This window comes from Pyrus communis, chromosome 3, assembly GCF_963583255.1.
Source record: "Pyrus communis chromosome 3, drPyrComm1.1, whole genome shotgun sequence".
In the NCBI taxonomy this organism is placed as follows: domain Eukaryota; kingdom Viridiplantae; phylum Streptophyta; class Magnoliopsida; order Rosales; family Rosaceae; genus Pyrus; species Pyrus communis.
Genome location: NC_084805.1, coordinates 17,921,733 through 17,943,587, shown reverse-complemented (window position 1 = coordinate 17,943,587; position 21,855 = coordinate 17,921,733). Strand labels below are relative to the sequence as shown.

General features: G+C 37.3%; 1 protein-coding gene and 1 pseudogene across 2 annotated transcripts; both read left to right on the top strand.

The window, feature by feature from the left end:
- The first annotated feature begins 442 nt into the window (after positions 1 to 442).
- On the top strand, positions 443 to 1,672 carry LOC137728337 (GEM-like protein 2; annotated as a pseudogene).
- A 16,797-nt stretch (positions 1,673 to 18,469) lies between these two features.
- LOC137729627 (U-box domain-containing protein 9-like) lies at positions 18,470 to 21,051 on the top strand. Of its 2 annotated transcripts, XM_068468608.1 has the most exons (3): positions 18,956 to 19,054; positions 19,253 to 19,304; positions 19,677 to 21,051. In XM_068468608.1, exon 3 carries the CDS (start codon positions 19,791 to 19,793, stop codon positions 20,760 to 20,762), a length of 972 nt encoding a protein of 323 aa, XP_068324709.1. In that variant the 5' UTR covers positions 18,956 to 19,054; positions 19,253 to 19,304; positions 19,677 to 19,790; the 3' UTR covers positions 20,763 to 21,051. The 2 variants fall into 2 exon arrangements, with proteins under 2 accessions (XP_068324708.1, XP_068324709.1); XM_068468607.1 differs by lacking the exon at positions 19,253 to 19,304 and having other exon boundaries at positions 18,470 to 19,054; positions 19,677 to 21,048.
- The last annotated feature ends 804 nt before the right edge of the window (positions 21,052 to 21,855 follow it).

Genomic DNA, 21,855 nt, shown 5'->3' with positions numbered 1-21,855 from the left:
AAAAGTAATGCATGCTTTACAAAACCACGAACAACACTAACATAAGGATTAATTTTTTTCTTTACACAAATTCATGATATACAACCATATTTACTTCTATATATATGATGTATAGATTTCTGAAGAATCTAAACAAATTTATATTTGTTACAACGGATTTGAGTGCTTCCATCATTAGCGAAAGTACATATAAAATACAATATCCAACAATATGCTTTACCAGATAAAGGTTGGCATATTTTTTTTCCTTTTAAGTGCGACGGCATCTGAAGATTTCCATCACCCATTCCTATGGCCCCCCAACCACCACCATTCATCGGCATCTCTTTTCTCTTCTCTTGTTATTGTGCACCGAGCTTATCATATAAACCAAAAAAGAAAACAAATAAATACAAACCTGATCGCATCCACCACTCGACTCTCCACTCTCGCAACAATGAACATGAATAGTCCCTTTGAAGCTCAAGGCACAGCCCAGGCCAACAATCCTTATGTCCATTATTCGCCTGTTCCAGCGACATCGAATTCTTCTACCAAGCGTTAGTGTTTCCATTGCTTCCTTGTTTCTGTACATTTCTCTTAAAAATTTGGTTTGCCTTCACTTATGAATATGAAGCATAACATCAATCCTTCATTTACGATCATGATAACTAGTTAACCTTCATTTAAATAAATAAAGGAAAATTGCTTTTCGGAAATTTTTGCGCTTTAGTTTTATCCATGCTTATGGAAGATACTTGGTTTCTTACATGTAAAGAGCTTATCGATTATAGTTTGTTGGGTTGGCATAATCTTTTTTTTACGTTATTTCATTTAGTCTGAGAATGTGATTAGGAGATAAGTTGGAACGATTGCTTTTATTTTTAATGTTTTATTTTTATTTTTATTACTTTGTGCTGCAGGTCCGATGGCTAATATGGTTGAGGCATTGAGCCAGTGCGGTAAAAGGGTTGAAGTTGCCACCAGAAGAGCAGAGGCCATGGTGGATAATGTCTGGAACCACTGTGAGTTTCCTTTTTGTGAACTCCTATGTTTCTCCCTTGCTATAAAGTTAGAAAGAAGAAAATTTTCAATTTGTTAAGTTCACTATGTTGGTAGAGCCTCCCTACAGGATTTTGAATTGATTGACCCTTATCGATCTTCGTTTGCATGTCATACAAGTTTCACAGAAGCAGCGAAGGCAAGGCTAAATACCGGCACAAAGGTGCTTACTACTGGAGGACAAGAAAAAGTATTCCAGCAGACATTTGAAAGAATTACAGGAGAGAAGCTCTAACATTCATATGCTTGCTATCTATCAACTTCTCATGGATCTGTGATTGGGATGCTGTGCATCTCCAATGTACGAATAGCCTTCTGCAGTGATTTCTCACACTATTTGTCCCCAGGACATCCAATTTCCATGCATTACAAGGTAGATTTTCTACTGGACATATAATTCAAATTCTTAGGTTTATCTTTCCTCTAACAAGTTACTAAATCTCATGTAGGTGGTGGTGCAGCTTGATCAGTTAAGAACATAAATCCTTCAACAAACATATGGAACCCTTCATAAAGGTATATACACATTGTCACAAGAGAGGGTCATGAATTCTGGTTCATGGGGTTCATATCCTATGACAAGGCCCTCGGTAATCTTAGCTGAGCTATACAGCTATCTCAGAATAAATGAAGGAAACGACTACATAACTCGAGTTAATTCAGACAGATTGGAATGTAAAACGTTAACACCACTTTAAAGTGTAAGTACACTTTCCCATGATCTGTTTTGCTCATCTGCCATTTTCTACTACTTTTTATGAAAGCCTAACATTCCTAAAGTTAGTTGAAGCTTTATACACAAGACACAGAAAAACAGAATATCTTTAATCAACTCTCTTGCAAGTATAATATTCATTTGGAAAAGCATTAATCTTGGGAAATTATTTCAGCACACGCCTATTTCCTTCTGCACATCCTTGTGTATTTCTGTCTCTTGATTCTGCTTTCATTTGTTCGATCCAAAGGCTAGAAATACAAAGGCATTTGTAAGAAGCTGTGAAAAGAGGTGTGTGGAAAGCATTTTTCTTAATTTTTGCAACATCAACACCCCTTGAAAACAAGCAGAGTAAATCCCTAAATAACAAGTCTATACGGGATCTTATAAAAATGCACCAAGGAACATACTCTTCAAATTTAACACCATGAGGATTTGAGTTCACTGCCCACAAATGAAAATCTGTAAGATACTTCCTGTATGAACTTGAGGTACAACTCTTAAAGGTATATAATTAAGTGGAAAATGAGATTCAATGTTTTCGGGTATTTCTACTGAAATGCCACAAGGCAATTCTGTAAAAGCCACCATACGACACCTCCATAGCCATGGCCACAAGAAAGATGAGTTGCTAACATGGAATCCCATTTTGAATTTCTTGTGTTTTAAAGCATTCTTGATCCAAGCTGAGTCCCTGAACTACCAAATGTTCACAAGATACCTTACAAATCTGGAATCCAAGTTATCTATTGCATCAAAACATACTGAAAATAATCAACATCTTGCCTAGATTCATCACTCTCATGTTCAGGGACATGAATACTTTTCCAAGAGTTCGCTCTCAATGAGAACATCTCCATATACAAAACAGTCTCAAAATTCCTAGTAAGATCAGCTACTAAGAGCTTATAGTAGCCGACACATAACCCAAACCATAAATCGAAAATTGCATTCCTGTTGATGGGTTACGGAGATACAAGTCCCAATAACCATCAACAGATACCAATACAAGACCATTGCAGGAGCCCAGTAGGTCAGTAAACTTAGGATGCTTGGAGGTCACGGTTTGAAAGGTATTTGTAACCGAAGAATCATCTCGAATGGTGGCGCTTCCAAGCCAAGGGAATGGAGTGATTGAGAGGCGACGGAGACGAGATGCCTTTGACTGAGGGTTGGAGATGATAGAATGCTCACTATAATCTCCTCAGGAAAGTAGACGTACGCTTGGAGTTTCTTCTTAGTCGTCATTGGAATTGATGACACACACGAAATGGGTTAAGGTTACGGTTTAAGGTGGCAAGTAAAAATTTACGAAATAACCTACAAAATAAAACATAATCCCCATTAGACCCTCTGACAGCTATAACATATCATATGGTTTCCCCTGGCTTTTTCTGAATTGGTGGTGGGGTTAACCACTGGGTTTTGATGATCTGATGTTCCTTCTTGTTTGCCTCCGGTGGTTGTGTGAGGTTTGGGCGCTTTTGGAGGTTTGGGATGGGCTTTGATTATGTGGTCAAAATGATTCATTATATTCTTAGCCCATATATACGTTGAATCCCACGTCAGCTAAAGGGAAAGAAGAAAAGCAATTTAAATAGAATTATTCTGCTCTAACTAATACCGAAACCTTGCATAATTAAACTGCAGACTTGACGGATGGGGTAGGGTAATTACCAAATTGATGACACTATTGATGTTATTGAAAGTGGACCCTCAACACGTCTTTCTGATAATTCTACAATATATTGCATGTCTTTTATGTATTAAGTGAAGATTTAGCCTAAGCCACATAATGAGTTTTTTATAATAATTTGGTATTACACTTGTCATCTAAAAGTGAAGAGAATTTAGATTCGATTCTCACTAAAGACGAATTTGAATTATATTATTACTAACTCATTGTGAGATTTAGCCCACCTCCTCATCCTTAGTGTAAATAATATCGTTTATTTAAAAAAAAATTAATAGGACCTAAATCCTCCCACGTATAAATAAGGAGGAATACTAACAGTTATAGGATTGATGGCATGATAAAGTTATTTAGATATACAACATTGACACACTATTTAATATGGTAGGCCCACATTATTACTTAAGTATTAATTAACATGCTTATTTCTTATTGTTGACACATCATATAGTTTACAAATTTGGTCTGCATAGTATACTCCACAATAAAATAATCATAATAATTAGACATCAAACTTGTCACCTATGTAAGTTAAACTAGAAACTTTTTATTTACAAGTCCAAAATTACAAAATATTGTAATGCTAAGACAATAAACTCTATTGTTGAGTTTCACATTCTTTTAGGGTAATGCTAGAATACCAAATTTTTAAAACCAAATGATGTTGTTGTAGATGATTGGATTATTAATTCGATGTTGACTAACGTGCTTAGTTCTTATTAGTAACATTATTTTATTTATAAATTTAATTTAAGAATTTGGTCTCATGAGGTAGCATTATCCTTTCCTTTAAAAACATTTGTATTCGAGCAGTGTTATCTCGCTACTCTCAGACACATAGCAACGTGTATGGACAATTGGGTTGTAATCTCCTTTCTTCATTTTCCCCCCGGTTTTTGGTGGAGGAAATGATTGACGTCAAGCTTCCCATTTGTCACTGTTGGGCATTTGTGTGTCATTGAAAATGACAAAGGTGGTGTTGGACACTTAAGGATATGGTGGCATCACAAAACAAATACACATGTAATGAGGGAAAAGGCTCGGTAGCAACCAAGTAGGGACGTCGAGCCTTTTGTTTGGCACATCGCTGTGAGGAGAAGAGGACCATAGGACCCCATATGTGCTTCATACCTTTGAGGCATTAAGAGTGATTGTTCCGAATTAACTCATAATTGGCACGTATATATGGACCTCTGAAAATCTTGTAATTATCGATGCGAGATCATAATGATGGTGCCAAACTCTCGTTTCTGTTCCCATACCAATTATGCTTCAATTTCCTTTATGTTTAATTTTATTTTCTTTCCGCGTTTTCAACCTTTTTGTCAAATACAACGAGATAATAATGCACTACGACTAATTTATACATTAGAATATAAAAATCACGATTGCATTAAGTATAAATTCATATCGTAGAAAACTCCAAATAGTACAAGAACTCTTGGAGGATCGAATGTAGAGTTGTTGAAGTCGAATTCCCCAACACAAATCGTGCGTCATCTGATCCAATTGTTCTAAACCATTAGTTTTAAAACGAGTTAGGTACTTGTCGAAATGGATTAAAATTTAAAATAGGTTATGGTGAAGAACTTGGAGGGAAAAAATGATAATCTGTTTTCATGCATGTATTAATTAATTATAAGAGGAGATTTTGATAGTGTAAATGTGTAATACTATTTCACCGTATAAACATTATTGGTGTAGGTCCTCAATTGGCTTGAATGACAAACAAACAACCAGTTAGAATGAATGGTTATCGACATTGTGTTTAGGCTGGCAAAAAATTGACAGGACAAAGTTGTTTATAACTATAAACTGCTGGATGAACTACAAGAAGACACAGATCGAGCAAATGGAAAAATAAAAAATAAAGGAAGGGGAGCACTCCATAACATAGAAGAGTGATTTAAGTAGTATAGAACTATGAGTATTCATCATAAATGGTGGGCTTGACTTTTATGTGGAGCCTTCCTCTACACTCTTTTAATGAATATATGAAACCCTAGCTCTTTTTGGGTAAATAAAATACTAATTACTTGAGTACTGCTTTGTTAATTTATGTTTAATCTCATTTTATTTGCTAGTGACTAAGAAAATAAGAAACTGTCATCTATATGATGTGATATTAATTGGTGGAGAAGGGTTACTAGGAAACTGTTATAACTGTTGTAATATCCTATTGTGTATTGTTATGTACGTTATGTAGGAAAGTCAAAACACATAATACTACATGATTGGTTTGAAACTATACCGTTACAATTGTTAAGTAATATGCAGAAAGAGAACAGAGAGATCACAAAGGAGGAAGAAGGAAACAGAGAAGGGAGAGAGAGAGAGAGAGAGAGAGAGAGAGAGAGAGAGAGAGAGAGAGAGAGAGAGAGAATGAATTGCTATTTTATTTTCTTGATTGATTCTTTGTTACAAAGGGTACAGTTGCTACATAGAAGAGTACTTAGCTAACTGCCTTAACCAGCTTAATTACTTACCAACAATCCTAACTAATTATTCTAACAGCCACACTCCTAACTACCTTATCTATTTGGCTAATTACATGTGTCATGATCCACACCCTCCATATCCTATATATTCTAACAACAATAACATCATTTCAAAGTAAGTTTCTCTCCGTTTGTGACTGAAATATAACAAACTTTTCAATATATTGTTTGTCAGCAAATGAACCTAAACCCAGGTGTATTCTCTTCCTTTTTTTTGGTCCCTCCCCTAGTTTCCTGCACCACATGGCAGAGCCATGAGTTACAAACTTACAAGTCATGAATGGGATGGTCCTCGACCTTGAAAAACCTTTTATCTAGGAAGAGGAAGGTGAATAAGGCCTCTCCTCTCTCTATCTGTGTGTAATGGAAATCGAATAACACGTGTTGATGATATATTTTTCAGTGTATCGAAACACAACTCGATACTCCATGATTAAAAACTTAAAAAATAAATTTTTAACAAATCATATTATAACACTTAATATTTTGGACCATACTCTTAGCACACTGAAATATTTCTCTGTGTTGACACCCTCATCAAAGCACACATGACCTCCTCCCTCCCTCCCACATGCAATGATGCAAATTCCCATAGCAGCCTTGGCCCCCTCCTTGCTCCCAACTAGATAAAAATAAAGAAATATCCAAATAAATTCAGAAAAAACTCTGCGCGTAGGACAGGAAGCATGCGATTAGAACCAGCTATATCTGTGCAATATTAATACAATTTGCATATCTTGATGGATACTGTTGCCCACAAGACCATAACTATTCATCGGTATTAACTTGTATGACTGAGAAATAAACTGTAAGAGTGAGTTGGCTCAGATAAGTAATGTGCAAGTAATGTGGCACAGTAGTGAGCAAGTTTTCTTACGCGTCATTCCAGCTGTACATCCCATGTATTCAGTGACTACATAGACGATGGGGCCAATTTGGCTCCAATTACGATTGCGTAATGTTACTAATTTATATGTTATTATACGAATGATGTCTTCAACTTAAGGTATAGTTTAAAATTTATACACTATATTAATATGAAGTAATAACATTAGTGTAGCAGTCGCGACGATGGACATTAAAAGTCACTTGTACATACTAACTATTTTAAAATAAGAATTTTTTGTTAAAATGATCTTTGAGTTTGTCATAACTCTTAAATTTGGTCTCTAAGATTTAAAATCTATAGAACTGGTCATTAAGTTTACCCACCGTCAATTATTTTGATATATCCATGAAAAAGCTCTGTTAAATGAGAAGAAAATGACAAAAATAACTCAATTTTTGTCAAATCATTTTGGATCATTGTATTGAGGGTATTTTTGTCATTTTGGTCTTTATTTAACAAAGATTTTTCATGGAATGACCAAAATGATTGACGGTAGACAATTCTAGAACGATTTCAAATTCTCAAGGACCAAAGAGAAAAGTTATGCAAATCTTAGAAATCAGTTTAACTAAAATGCCTTAAAATAATAAAAATAAAATGATCCCTTTATTTCTCTCCGTGTTTTGTTCAAATCTTTGATGCCACTCCACTCAATATTTTGCATCCCTTTATGTTTTACTTGTAGTTTTGAAAGTGATCGACACTAGAGTTCGAAGGAAGTATTGTCAAACATATCATGTGCACAAAAAATGTGGTTGTGGTACTGAAAGATAATAATAACCAATTGAAAGTTGAACTAAAAGAATGTGGTAATGGAGAATCGAATAATACCTTTTACTTTCATTCCAAAATTTCATTCTAAAATTACTGAAATTGTATATAAATAGTAAAAAGGACTATAAATATTAATATTTTTACAAATACATTAAGGATCAAAAAATTCGTGAATCTAATGTGCAGGTTCAAACCCTCTGCGTAAATTATTATAATAATTTGATTTTAAACAAATAAAGGTTTTTTTTATTATTTATAATTATGTAAAGGTTATAGGGGGGTGGTATGAGACTATTCTTGAATCTTAATGTCTCCAACCAAAGCTTGACCAAAGTTGATGTTAAAAGACTACCAACATTGTATTATACAATTAATGTGATGAAATCATGCTTAATTAATAAAGTATTGTGTATATTTTTATTTATTTATGATGAAACACTGCATGCATTTCTTTTGAATTGATTTTTCGAAGGTGCATGGATATTCTCGTTTGGATGTGTTTTTAAAATAACTGAAAGCGTTTTTGGTGAAAATATTTTTGAAACCAATTCTTAGTAAAAATGCAAGTAAATTCTGGTAAAACACTTAAAGTGTTTTTGGAACAAAAAAATATTTTCTCTAAAAGCACTTTCAGTAATTTTAAAAGCACATACAAATGCGCTCCTAGATTCTTGTATAGTTGGCTGAGGAAAACAAAGGAGGAAAGAAAATGGAGCGTTGAAATTACAAATATTAAAAGATAATATTCATTAGCAATCGAGGAAAATTGTAAGACACACTGAAATTACTTTTAATCTCAAGTTTTCAAGTGAACATATTTCAAAAGCACTACGTTGAAAGATTAACAAGAGAAGAAGCAATGGACTTTTATAGAAATATAGACTAGAGTATAATTTTGGATTTCTTGTATTTTAATCGAGTTGGATTATAACCATGCTCAAAGAAAATATTAAAATCCTTTTAAAAAAAATGGTAACGAACGTCAAGATATTTGCAAAATATTTTAGGACTCGATCACACACCTAAATTGTGACATCCCGTCCCGGAAATATCGAAACGTATATTTGAAATTACAAATTTTACCCCTAGTTCGTTATTTTACGTGTAGTTTTGTGTTGTGTGGTGTTGTAGGACCACACACACACTCATACACCCCGTTTCACTCTCCCGTGTTTTCCTCTCCCTCTGTCTCTTTTCTGTCACTTCTCTCTCTCTCTCTCCCAAGCTCCGTTCTTCCTCCTTCTTTCTTCAAAAACGTACGGACAACACACAAATCACCCAAACCTTGATGGATCGAAGAAACTAAGGACACCATCGAACTCGTGAAGCTCGTACGAGTGCAACCATACCATTTTCAGGTGAGAAATCCTTCGTTTTCGTGTCGATTCGAGGTATTCCGATTTCGAGTACTGTTCATGAAAGATTAATCTAGTTAGTTTTTGGACTTTTGAAGCTTGTAGATGTGTTAGTGAGGTCCCAAGGAGCCTCGGAGTACTTCGTTGGAGAAGTTTGGACGTCGGGATCGTCGTGTTCAAAGTTGGCCGGAGCTTTCGGGGCCTTTTCCGGCGAATCCACGGCGAGTTAGGGGTCGAGGAAGGTATGGATGTGTTCGTCTCGTCAATACCTTCAATTTGATATATAGTACGTCGAAAATGGTTAAGAAATGAAGAAGTTATGACACTTTGAAATTTACCCAGAAATTCCGGCAAAACACTATTTCCGGCGAAACCAGTCCGGCGACGCGAGGAAGAAGACGCGCGCGTGGGCAGCGCGTGAACAGTGCGCGTGGGGGCGCGTGAGAGCTCCAAATTGAGTTCTGAAAATTGTCACGCGTTCGTGACGTCGTGTAGATCACCGTGGTATATTCATAAACCCAAATTGAATAACGTATGAGAAAGTTATGGACGAATGTTTGGTGTATGTACGTTAAATAACGTCAATTTGGTTACTTTTTGTATAGGTGAAAATTATACAAAAGAAGAGTGTAACCAATCTAGGGGAGGCTCAGGGACCTACGAGACGTCGATGTGATATGTGAGTGGGCAGTTATTTTTCAGTATATATATATATATACGTATGCTTGACGTATTTCCCAGAAAACGTATTTTAAAAGAAATACGAATTATATATCCTGTCATATATGCATCATATTTTAATATGTGCATTACCATAATTATGCATACTGTTGCATGGTGCTGAGGAGGCCAGGTAAGCTACCTTTGAAATACATTTTATATACGTACGAAATACGTTTGGAATACGATTGAAATACTGTCATCACATGCATTAGTAGTGGCATGCATTTATATATGTGTATTTGGTGCTGTGGACGCACAGGTAAGTGCAAGGTAAGTGGTATTCCTGTTTGTATTTCAGTAGTAGTTTGAGATGTTAGAGAGCTCATAATCTGCACCCCCGGTGTTAGTGCTCCCGCCCAGGGCCAGGGCACAGTCCTTCACGTGATGTTCACCAGCACCACACGCTCGCCTTGGATCCAAGTTAGGTGCAAGCCTTGTCGTACAGACCACATTAGGTGGTTCCGACTCGTAGGTGACCCGCGATTATTCGCACAGTCTTCACGTGATCGTAGCACTAGAGCGTATATATTACACCCAGTCTTGTCGTACAGACCACGTTAGGTGGTTCCGACTCGTGTGCAGATTCAGATATTGAGTTGAGAGTGGAGCTCTAGATGCAGCCGTACAGGTCACGTTAGGTGACTCCCGGCTGCTAGATTATATGTTATTGATGTGAATTACGCTTGAGCATTTATATTTGATTATGAGATTCTGTTGTGGCATATTCTCAAGCATGAATGGCATATTGTGAGCATGAATGGCATATTGTGAGCATGAATGGCATATCATGGAGCATGATTGACATATCTATACATACGTATATATGTTCATTTTCTGGGAAACTATATTTGTTTTACGGCGAGGGGTTAGTATATTCAAAAGAGAAAAGAAGGTTTTGAATAAGTTTGCTTTGCTGACCCACTCAACTTTGTTTTGCGCCCCTCCAGGTTCAAGAATTGCAAATGTGTGGTGACTACGAGGAAGTTCAACGGTGTTCTGACAGAATGGACCAAATGAGGACTCACCTTAGGGTGTTTCATCTTAGAAGTTGTATATTTTAAGCTTCCGAACTGTGTAAATGGTTACGTCACTCTCACGTGACGGCCAGCATGCCCTCCTTCGGGACGGGGTGTGTCAAGTTGGTATCAGAGCCAGGTTTCAATCTTGGACATCTTGAGAAGTTCTAGTGAATTCTGTCAGAACTACACCGCCTCGTAGCAAACCACGTAGTTAGAGGAATTTAGTCTCCCTGATTTAGCTCTTAGGGGAAACTGTTATTTTGGTGATTCAGTATATTATCTGAAAGGGGCATTTTAAGATGGGTTATGAGTTGAATTTGAATCACCTTATGGAAAAATGATGGACCTAAGGGAGCAAAGTGATGGATTAATCATTTGGAAAAGATGTTTTGGATTATGCAAGTCAAAGGAATCTTCCTTTTGACAGAAGGGTTGAGACGATTACCTGGTTTGAGTTATGAACTTGTATCCTGGTGGAAACAGGAGTATAATTCGTTGTCACCAGAGGAAACAGCCGATTGAGAATTGTTTAAGGACTTGTTTAAAGAAAAGAATTATTCCTTCGGCATCTTATGATGGTAGAAAGCAAGAGTTTGTAAATGTGAGACAAGGAAAGCTGACGATCAATGAGTATTATAGAAAGTTCTCAGACTTGCCTCGTCCCATTCGAATATTGCTGCTATTTTGATTGAAGTATTATATTGTTTTAGGCTGGGTGGCATAAGGCAGTGGTACTTTGGGTGACCACTATCCATTGTAATTCTTACCAGGAATATACAAGATGTTGTTGAGCCTTGAGGACTCTGAGAACATGTTCAGCGAGAGTAAAGAAGAATGATAAAAGAATGGGAATCAAAAGAGGACGATAAAGTTAATGATTCGTCATATCAAGAATATAGAAAGATTCGGAACTTCAAAAGAAGTGAAGCTAATTCTAGTTCTTTTGGCAAAGGTTTAATGCCATTGATCAGAGGTGAAGTGATAGATATATTGGTAATCTCAGATCTCAGAGACAAGGTGATTTTGGTAAAGGAAATGTACCTTTGTGCTGTAGGTACAATAATGGACACCTTTGAGAATGTAGGTGAGAAAGCATTGGACGCTTTACAAGTGGATAGATGAGACATAGAACTGCAAATTATGTCCAAAGCCAACAGAAGCCCTAGCAGTCTTCTTTGCCACAACTGGCGCCGATCCAGCAAGTTCCTGGATATATTAATTATGGTCAGTTAGGTCGTGGTGTACACGAGCGAAGTATTTACACTAATAGAGGTTGTGGGAGACAACAACAAGCCCAGGGATGTGTTAACCACACATCACTGCAAGATACTCAGAATTATTCGGATTTGATTAGGAGTACGATAATTATTCTTAATGACTTAGCTAAAGTCTATTTGTTGTTAATGTAGAAATTTTACGTTATTATTGTTATTGCCTAGAAAGTAGTATTTAAACGCGGTTGAGACGTGTGTATGTATTTTCTAATGAGTGGCAAAATAGTAATATTACACCCTCGAGAGTTGTTGCTTACTTATCGAGACAACGATGATTTATCAGTATTGCGGGCTGCAGACCGTAATATTAATAACTTATTCGTGGATTCGTTAAGCAAGCAAACCGGTAGGTTATCCTATGTTAGTATCGTACTTATTTAGAGTGCTCAGTAATAGTAGAGTATGTATTGTTGCCAGCTATTTTTGTTTCATTAGATTGTGGATTTCGATGTTATTCTAGAGCATTCTATTATGATACTTGGCATGACATACATTCATATTGTCTAGCATTTTTGAGATATATTACGTATATGAGTATATACTTTAATTCCGGGAAACCAGTTATTTTCCATCGGTCTGGATGACTAGAGATTACTTTTGTAAGTATGCAAAGTGGAGTGAGGCAGGCCGTTATTTATGCTGTGAGAGCAAAGAGATTATTATCAAAAGGCTGCCAAGGATATTTATATCATGTGGTGCTAAGTGATGTTACTTCTAGTAGTGTGGAAGAAGTGGGAGTAGTCAAACATTTACCTGACGTTTTCCCTGAGAATTTACCTGGATTGCCACCAGTTAAAGATGTAGAGTTCACTATGGATTTGTCTCCAGGTACAAACCATATATTATAGAATGTTGCCTTTTGAACTAAGAGAATTGGAAATTGGTTGATAAAGGTTTTATTCAACCTAGTACATTACTTTGGGGGAACCCCAGTGTATTGGTGAGAAAGAAAATGGACTTTAAAGACTATCCATTGATTATAGACCATGGAATCGGGTAACGATTGAGAACCGTGATCCATGATGGTGTACTGATGTTTAATGAATCAGCTCAGAAGTATTTGTGTATTTTCTAAGTTTGACTTGAGGTCTGGATATTATTAGTTGAAGATTATCGGTGAGGATGCCCTTATGATAACTTTCAGGACTCGTTAAGGTCATTTCAAGTTTTGGTGATGCCATTCGGAGTGACGAATGCATCTACTACTTTATGAATTTGATGAATGAAGTATTCCAATGATATCTAGACCGATTTGTTGTTGTTGCTATTGAAAAGATTGATAAGACTAGAGCAAAGTATGCTAAACATCTTAAATCGATATTGCAAAGATCGAGGGAATGTCGATTGTATGCTAAGTTTAGCAAATGCCAATGTTGGATGAATCAAGTGGCATTTTTGAGATATGTTATATCTGCTTCAGGTATTCAAGTGAATTCTTAAAAGGTAGCAGAAATTGAGAATTTAGAACAACCACGAATCGTGATTGGGATTCGGAGTTATCTTAGCTTAACAAGCTATCATGGACGGTTCGTGAAAGATTTTTCAGTCATTGCTTTGTCATTGACGAGATTGTTGAGAAAAGAGGTTATGTATGAGTGGGAAGGAAATTGTGGGCAAAGGATTCAACAACTGAAGTATTTCCTCACTCATGTACGTATTTTAGTATTCCCAGAGAATAGTGGTAATCATAAATTTTTAGTGATGTTTCTTGAATGGTATTGGATGCATGTTGATGCAAATGTTAGGGTGATTACATACGTTTCACGACAAAAGGAACCTCGTGAAATGAATTACCCTACTGGTGATTTGAAAGTCATGATTACCATTCTTGCTGTGAAGTTATGAAGACATTATATTTGGTAAGAATGCAAGATTTTTACGAATCAAAAAAGTCTCCAATATCCATTACTTGGAAGGATTTTGATATAAGGCAGCGAAGGTGGATTGAATTGTTTAATGAACATGATTGTACGACCAGGGTGATCGTAAAATTGTTCTAGCTGATGCACTTGGTGAGAAGACTGCGGTAAGAATTAATGTCTGGCACGCTTGCCAAGATTGTCTTCTTGTGGATTGGAAATCAACTGAAGTAAAGTTGAGAATGGAAGATTGAGAAGAAGTTGTAATTGCTAATTTTCAAGTTAAGTCTTTTTAGTAAGGTCGTACTCAAGACTCAAATGGTTAACGAAGAAAATTAAGAATTAACCAAGGCAAGGAAAGAAGGGAAAAAGAAAGATTTCTGAGTTCGAGAATAGGATGGTTATGATTGAACTTGAAGTGATAGTTGATCAATGTACCAAGTTAGTACATTTACTCCAGTGTTGAGTAACAACCACAGTGCAACAATACTTATATGTTTTATGGAGAAGAGATTTGGGTTACGGAACTGCTGAGTTTCTTAAGTATGTTGGTTGCGCAGTTTCCAAAGTAACGCCATAAGGACCATGAAATGTGTCGATTTTTGTTGATTTGTGGAAGAAATACTTCTGGATAGAGAAGATTCGATCACGAAAGAGTTTTGGTAGGCCCTGAAACTATGGATGAGTCTTCTCAAAGTATTCAGGTGATTAAGTTTAACTTGAGAGTAGCCAGGAATGGCAAAAGAGATTAAGAGTTGAACATGTCACTAATCGAGTATTTAACGTAGATGATCTTATAATTTTGAAGTTTTCACTTTAGAAAAGTAAGATTCGGCTGGGAAAGGAAAGCAAATTAAGTCCTAAGTACATCGGACTTTATGTGATCATCGAAGAGTAAGTGAAGCTGCTTGATTTACTTCCAGAGTTATTGTAAGAGCATGATGTGTTTCATGATTCAACATTTTTAGAAATTTCATCACGAAAAGAAATAGTGAGATTTGGAAAGGAGACAAAATAAGTCTTAAACACATCAAACCGTTTTTGACCACTAAAGGAATCGATGAAGTTGCATACAAGTGGTGATGTCTTCAAAATTGGCTAAGGTGCATAATGTATTATATTTCGATGCGTTGTCACTAGGTGGCAGATTCGTCACATGGAGTTCCGATGCAACTATTGAAAATTAATCCGGATTAAACTGGTTGAAGAACCAAGGACGACTTTGGATTGGAAAAAGAATGTATTGAGAATTAAGACAGTGTAATTGGTGAAAGTTTTGTGGAGGAATCATTCAGTCGAGGAAGCTACATGGGAGACAGAAGATCGAATGAGGGATTTGTATCCTAGATTGTTCTTCGATCACTAGGGGTTATATGTGGTTGTTTTGAATTTCGGGACGAAATTCTATTAAGGAGGGTAGGTTGTGACATCCCGTCCCGGAAATATCGAAACGTATATTTGAAATTACAAATTTTACCCCTAGTTCGTTATTTTACGTGTAGTTTTGTGTTGTGTGGTGTTGTAGGACCACACACACACTCATACACCCCGTTTCACTCTCCCGTGTTTTCCTCTCCCTCTGTCTCTTTTCTGTCACTTCTCTCTCTCTCTCTCCCAAGCTCCGTTCTTCCTCCTTCTTTCTTCAAAAACGTACGGACAACACACAAATCACCCAAACCTTGATGGATCGAAGAAACTAAGGACACCATCGAACTCGTGAAGCTCGTACGAGTGCAACCATACCATTTTCAGGTGAGAAATCCTTCGTTTTCGTGTCGATTCGAGGTATTCCGATTTCGAGTACTGTTCATGAAAGATTAATCTAGTTAGTTTTTGGACTTTTGAAGCTTGTAGATGTGTTAGTGAGGTCCCAAGGAGCCTCGGAGTACTTCGTTGGAGAAGTTTGGACGTCGGGATCGTCGTGTTCAAAGTTGGCCGGAGCTTTCGGGGCCTTTTCCGGCGAATCCACGGCGAGTTAGGGGTCGAGGAAGGTATGGATGTGTTCGTCTCGTCAATACCTTCAATTTGATATATAGTACGTCGAAAATGGTTAAGAAATGAAGAAGTTATGACACTTTGAAATTTACCCAGAAATTCCGGCAAAACACTATTTCCGGCGAAACCAGTCCGGCGACGCGAGGAAGAAGACGCGCGCGTGGGCAGCGCGTGAACAGTGCGCGTGGGGGCGCGTGAGAGCTCCAAATTGAGTTCTGAAAATTGTCACGCGTTCGTGACGTCGTGTAGATCACCGTGGTATATTCATAAACCCAAATTGAATAACGTATGAGAAAGTTATGGACGAATGTTTGGTGTATGTACGTTAAATAACGTCAATTTGGTTACTTTTTGTATAGGTGAAAATTATACAAAAGAAGAGTGTAACCAATCTAGGGGAGGCTCAGGGACCTACGAGACGTCGATGTGATATGTGAGTGGGCAGTTATTTTTCAGTATATATATATATATACGTATGCTTGACGTATTTCCCAGAAAACGTATTTTAAAAGAAATACGAATTATATATCCTGTCATATATGCATCATATTTTAATATGTGCATTACCATAATTATGCATACTGTTGCATGGTGCTGAGGAGGCCAGGTAAGCTACCTTTGAAATACATTTTATATACGTACGAAATACGTTTGGAATACGATTGAAATACTGTCATCACATGCATTAGTAGTGGCATGCATTTATATATGTGTATTTGGTGCTGTGGACGCACAGGTAAGTGCAAGGTAAGTGGTATTCCTGTTTGTATTTCAGTAGTAGTTTGAGATGTTAGAGAGCTCATAATCTGCACCCCCGGTGTTAGTGCTCCCGCCCAGGGCCAGGGCACAGTCCTTCACGTGATGTTCACCAGCACCACACGCTCGCCTTGGATCCAAGTTAGGTGCAAGCCTTGTCGTACAGACCACATTAGGTGGTTCCGACTCGTAGGTGACCCGCGATTATTCGCACAGTCTTCACGTGATCGTAGCACTAGAGCGTATATATTACACCCAGTCTTGTCGTACAGACCACGTTAGGTGGTTCCGACTCGTGTGCAGATTCAGATATTGAGTTGAGAGTGGAGCTCTAGATGCAGCCGTACAGGTCACGTTAGGTGACTCCCGGCTGCTAGATTATATGTTATTGATGTGAATTACGCTTGAGCATTTATATTTGATTATGAGATTCTGTTGTGGCATATTCTCAAGCATGAATGGCATATTGTGAGCATGAATGGCATATTGTGAGCATGAATGGCATATCATGGAGCATGATTGACATATCTATACATACGTATATATGTTCATTTTCTGGGAAACTATATTTGTTTTACGGCGAGGGGTTAGTATATTCAAAAGAGAAAAGAAGGTTTTGAATAAGTTTGCTTTGCTGACCCACTCAACTTTGTTTTGCGCCCCTCCAGGTTCAAGAATTGCAAATGTGTGGTGACTACGAGGAAGTTCAACGGTGTTCTGACAGAATGGACCAAATGAGGACTCACCTTAGGGTGTTTCATCTTAGAAGTTGTATATTTTAAGCTTCCGAACTGTGTAAATGGTTACGTCACTCTCACGTGACGGCCAGCATGCCCTCCTTCGGGACGGGGTGTGTCATAAATTGTGCCTCTTTTACAAGAAAATAAGTATATTTAGTATCAGATTCACTACAAATATATATCAAACGAACATAATTACTTCCTCCAAGTAAGCATATTGGCAAATAGCTTTGGACCAAAAACTAGGAGATCAAATCTCTTGCACCTAAAATGAGTGTGATCTCAAAATTGAAGCTTCAGAGAAGTTACACCTAAATTTGGTGCAAAAAATTTGATCCCGAAAATTAGTTGATTTTCAAAACAATTCATTAATTCAAGCTCTTTTTCCTGAATTCATTAAAGTAAGTCCAGCACCCAAATTAAAATTCAGATACTTTATATTTATTGCTTGGTCAGTGAGAAAGCTGTGGAAGAATAAATACCACTTATTCATTTATAAGTCTTCCAAAATCTACCACCAAAACGGCAAGTAAAAGTCGATTGAAGACCAGGAGTAAATTAGTTTTGAACTTATTATTTATAAGATTTAAACATAAAACTTATCAGCTACATGTGTACCTTTGCTTGCCGGTTGCCGGCTTTCCGTGTTTCCTCTGCCTTTTGGCTTTGTTTATGATATGATCCGTTGCATAAAAATAAAAATAAAGATCATTTATTTAAAATATATGACGTAATTGTTTATTATTAAATTATGTGTTGATTGACATGCTTATTTTTTCTTAGGAACACATTACAAAAATTACAAATTTGGTCTAAAAATTAGTCAACCAAGCATTACTCAATCGTAATACTAAGATGAATCCAAGACCTATCAATCACAAATAAAAATAATTTTTTTTAATATTATACTGTAATACTAAATGATTAGTTTGATAAAATTTGAGAATATGGTTTGTGGAATTTACGTTTTCGAAGGTGGTCAAGCTTAATTTCCTAATGGTAGTTGTTTTCAGCTTTTAAACGTGTAGACGAAGGCAACAGCATCTTAATCACAGTTAAAAAATGGATAAAATAACAGAGTGACGAAACCGTAACAAGTTGAAACTTTCAGAATAAGATTTCGGATTAGATTATTTATAAGAAACAGAAACTCCACCGAGTTCATAACTTTTAGAGAGAGAGGGAGTGCGGGATGCGTTTGTGTTGCGTGTCTGGTTTTGGCATTTGACTATTTGTGGTTTCCTTCAATTTTTTTCCAGTTTCATCCTCAGTCATACTCCAGCTACTTTTAGTGAGAATAGAAGAAAGCAGAAGAACACAGACAACAATGACATCCACTGCAATCCTCCTCCACCTTTGCTTCTCCATTGTCAGAAACGAAAGTTCCATCTGATCATTTCCCATCCCCGGAATCAGAAACCCACCAAAACCCCCCGTAATGGCAAAGACGGGCGTATTCGACTCTGATGCGACGGCGGTGGCGAAGGCGGCGGAGTTGAAGAAGGAGCTGCAGAGGCTGGTGAAAGCAATTATCGACGACGAGGATTTCACCACCCAGACAATCGATCAGGCCAGAGACACCCTCTCTGCTCTGAAAGAATTGAAGCTCAAGAAAAGATCGCTCTCTCTCAAGCTCAAAGACGTCCTCTCTTGCCCGGAAGAGTTCCGGTGCCCGCTTTCGAAAGAGCTGATGAGAGACCCTGTGATTGTTTCCACAGGCGAGGTTGATTTCGAATTTTGAGAATTTGGTTTTGTTAATTTGCGCTGTTCTTCTTGTTTTTTGTTCCAATTTTGAAGCTTTTTGGTTGTGGTTTGAGTTTCTGCAATTTTTGCTTCGTCCTCTGGTTTTTGGGGCTGAGAAAATGTCGGCAAGGAAAAGATAAGAATTTTTTATTTTTGTTTTTCCTTTTCACTTTCTCAGCAACCAAACACGGAGCTCTGAGGATTTATTTTGTGTGGCACGTAAAAGGAAGGTGATTTATTGTCTTCTTCATTTGGTTACTGTTCTTCTTACTGTTTGTGGTAATTTTAATTTTCCGGTGGTTGGCCTCTGGAGTTACAATGGTGGATTTAAAGTTCTGTGTGTCTTTTTACTGATTCTGCGACTTGAATTTAAATCTGTAATTGCTTGATTGGGTAGAGTTTTGTTAATAAATGTTGACAATATTCTGCTAATTTTTTGAATTAATTCTGCTAATTTTTTGACTTACTTCTGCTAAGAATGCTGTTCTGCTAATTTTCCGCTGACTTTTATAATATCATTTGTGTACTTTTTTGTAATTCATGGTTTAAGTTGCTCAATGGGTTCTTAATTAGGTCCAATTTTTCACTCTTTGTATTGGTAGACGTATGATAGGCCATTCATCCAAAAAGGACTAAAAGCCGGCAACAGGATATGCCCCCGAACGCAGCAAGTGCTCACACACACAATCCTTACACCGAATCACTTGGTTCGTGAAATGATATCGCAATGGTGTAAGGATCGAGGGATTGAATTGTCAGATCCCGTCCTCCTAGTCAATGAGGATGGCATAACAGAATCAGATCGTGACCATTTTCTTTCTTTGCTCAAGAAGATGTCTTCAACATTTCCTGAGCAGAAAGAAGCTGCTAAGGAGCTTCGGATGTTGACGAAGAGGATGCCTTCTTTCCGGGCACTTTTTAGCGAGTCTACACATGCCATTCCTCAGTTGCTCAGTCCTCTATCTGAAGGCAAGTTTGAAGATGGTATTCACCCGGAACTCCAAGAAGATGTGATCACCACGCTCTTGAATCTGTCAATCCATGACAACAACAAGAAACTTGTGGCAGAAACTCCAATGGTAATTCCTTTACTTATGGAAGCACTGCAATCGGGGACCATTCAAACAAGGAGCAATGCAGCTGCAGCCCTTTTCACTTTGTCAGCTCTTGATTCCAACAAGGCACTTATTGGGAAATCAGGTGCCCTAAAGCCACTCATCGCTCTCCTAGATGAGGGGCATCCATTAGCTATGAAAGATGTTGCCTCTGCAATTTTCAATCTGTGCATCACTCATGAGAACAAGGCAAGAGCTGTGAGAGACAGGGCAGTGAAAACGATTCTGAAGAAGATAGCGAACCGTGTGCATGTTGATGAGTTGTTGGCCATCCTTGCAATGCTCTCAAGCCATCCCAAGGCTGTGGAGGAAATGGGAGAGCTTGGAGGCGTTTCTTGCTTGCTCCATGTTATCAGGGAGACCAATTGCGGACGCAACAAGGAGAATTGCATTGCAATCCTTCACACAATCTGTTTGAATGATCGAACCAAGTGGAGGGAAATTAGGGAAGAAGAAAACGCTTATGGAACAATAACCGAGCTTGCACAGAATGGAACTTCAAGGGCTAAGAGGAAAGCTAGTGGTATTCTTGATCGACTGAACAGAGCTGTAAATCTCACACATACTGCATGATGGTGAATCCTCCTCTTTCACCATATTTGTAAATTCTTCACCTATTTCCAGAGCTCGGGCTGTTAGTATAGCGTACTACTTAAGCAACACCGAGCATCATGTGTTCATTCTCAATCCCTGTTTTGTATGTTCGCGTTTTATCTTCCAGAGATTTCAAGTTGAAGAGCTAGCCATGAAGAAGAAATAAAAAATCAAGCTTTATATATCTTATACATGAAAATTCTTTGTTTTGTTTCGTTGAATGGGTCTAGCAGATGGTTCTCAAAAAATGTTACTTAGATAACTTTGCACTACACACAATGCAGGACAGAAGCGGCCTGCACAAGAGAAAACTTGGGTGTAATTACAGATATATCCTCATCTCTTGATCTGATTCTGCACCAGCTCTCTATCCAACTCATCCCGCGATAAGTGAGAGATATATATTCCCGATTACATGTAATGTAATAATGCCACACTGCAAAGAAGTGGCAACTTCTACCCTTCTTTCCTCAACCACACCCAAAAATCACAAAAACCATGAATGTTTGACAATTTACCAACCCAACAATCAACATTATTGAAGCTGGATTGTTTCACTACAATCCAATGAGCTCCTTTACTCACTTTCACAACAATCCAATGAGCTACTTTACTCACTTCTGACCTTGAAATAAGGTCAAAAGTAAATACCAATAAGGATGGTTCCAAATAACGAATGAATGGCTGCAAACAGTTGTTGTGGTCCATTGAAGATTCCTCCTCTTTTTGTGAATGTATTCATTGGAGGAGAGAGCACACCAGTTATATAGTATCAAAGGCTAATGGAGCAAAAGTCTTTCAAGAAATGAGTCATTTTTTTCGTTCTTGCAAATCACATTTTAACACCTATACAAATAACTCAAAAAAAAGAAGAAAGAAAAATTTATGCATACATAACATATATATAATTAGCGTAAATTTAGGAATGTGTATTTTTAAAATTCCTCGTCAAAATACTGATTTACTTTTGATTTTGGCAAACATAATTGTACGTACACATTATCTTGTGCTATAACATTTTCATACCGAAATATCTCCTCTTGGTCTCCTTTTGTCGTTCATTATTTTCATC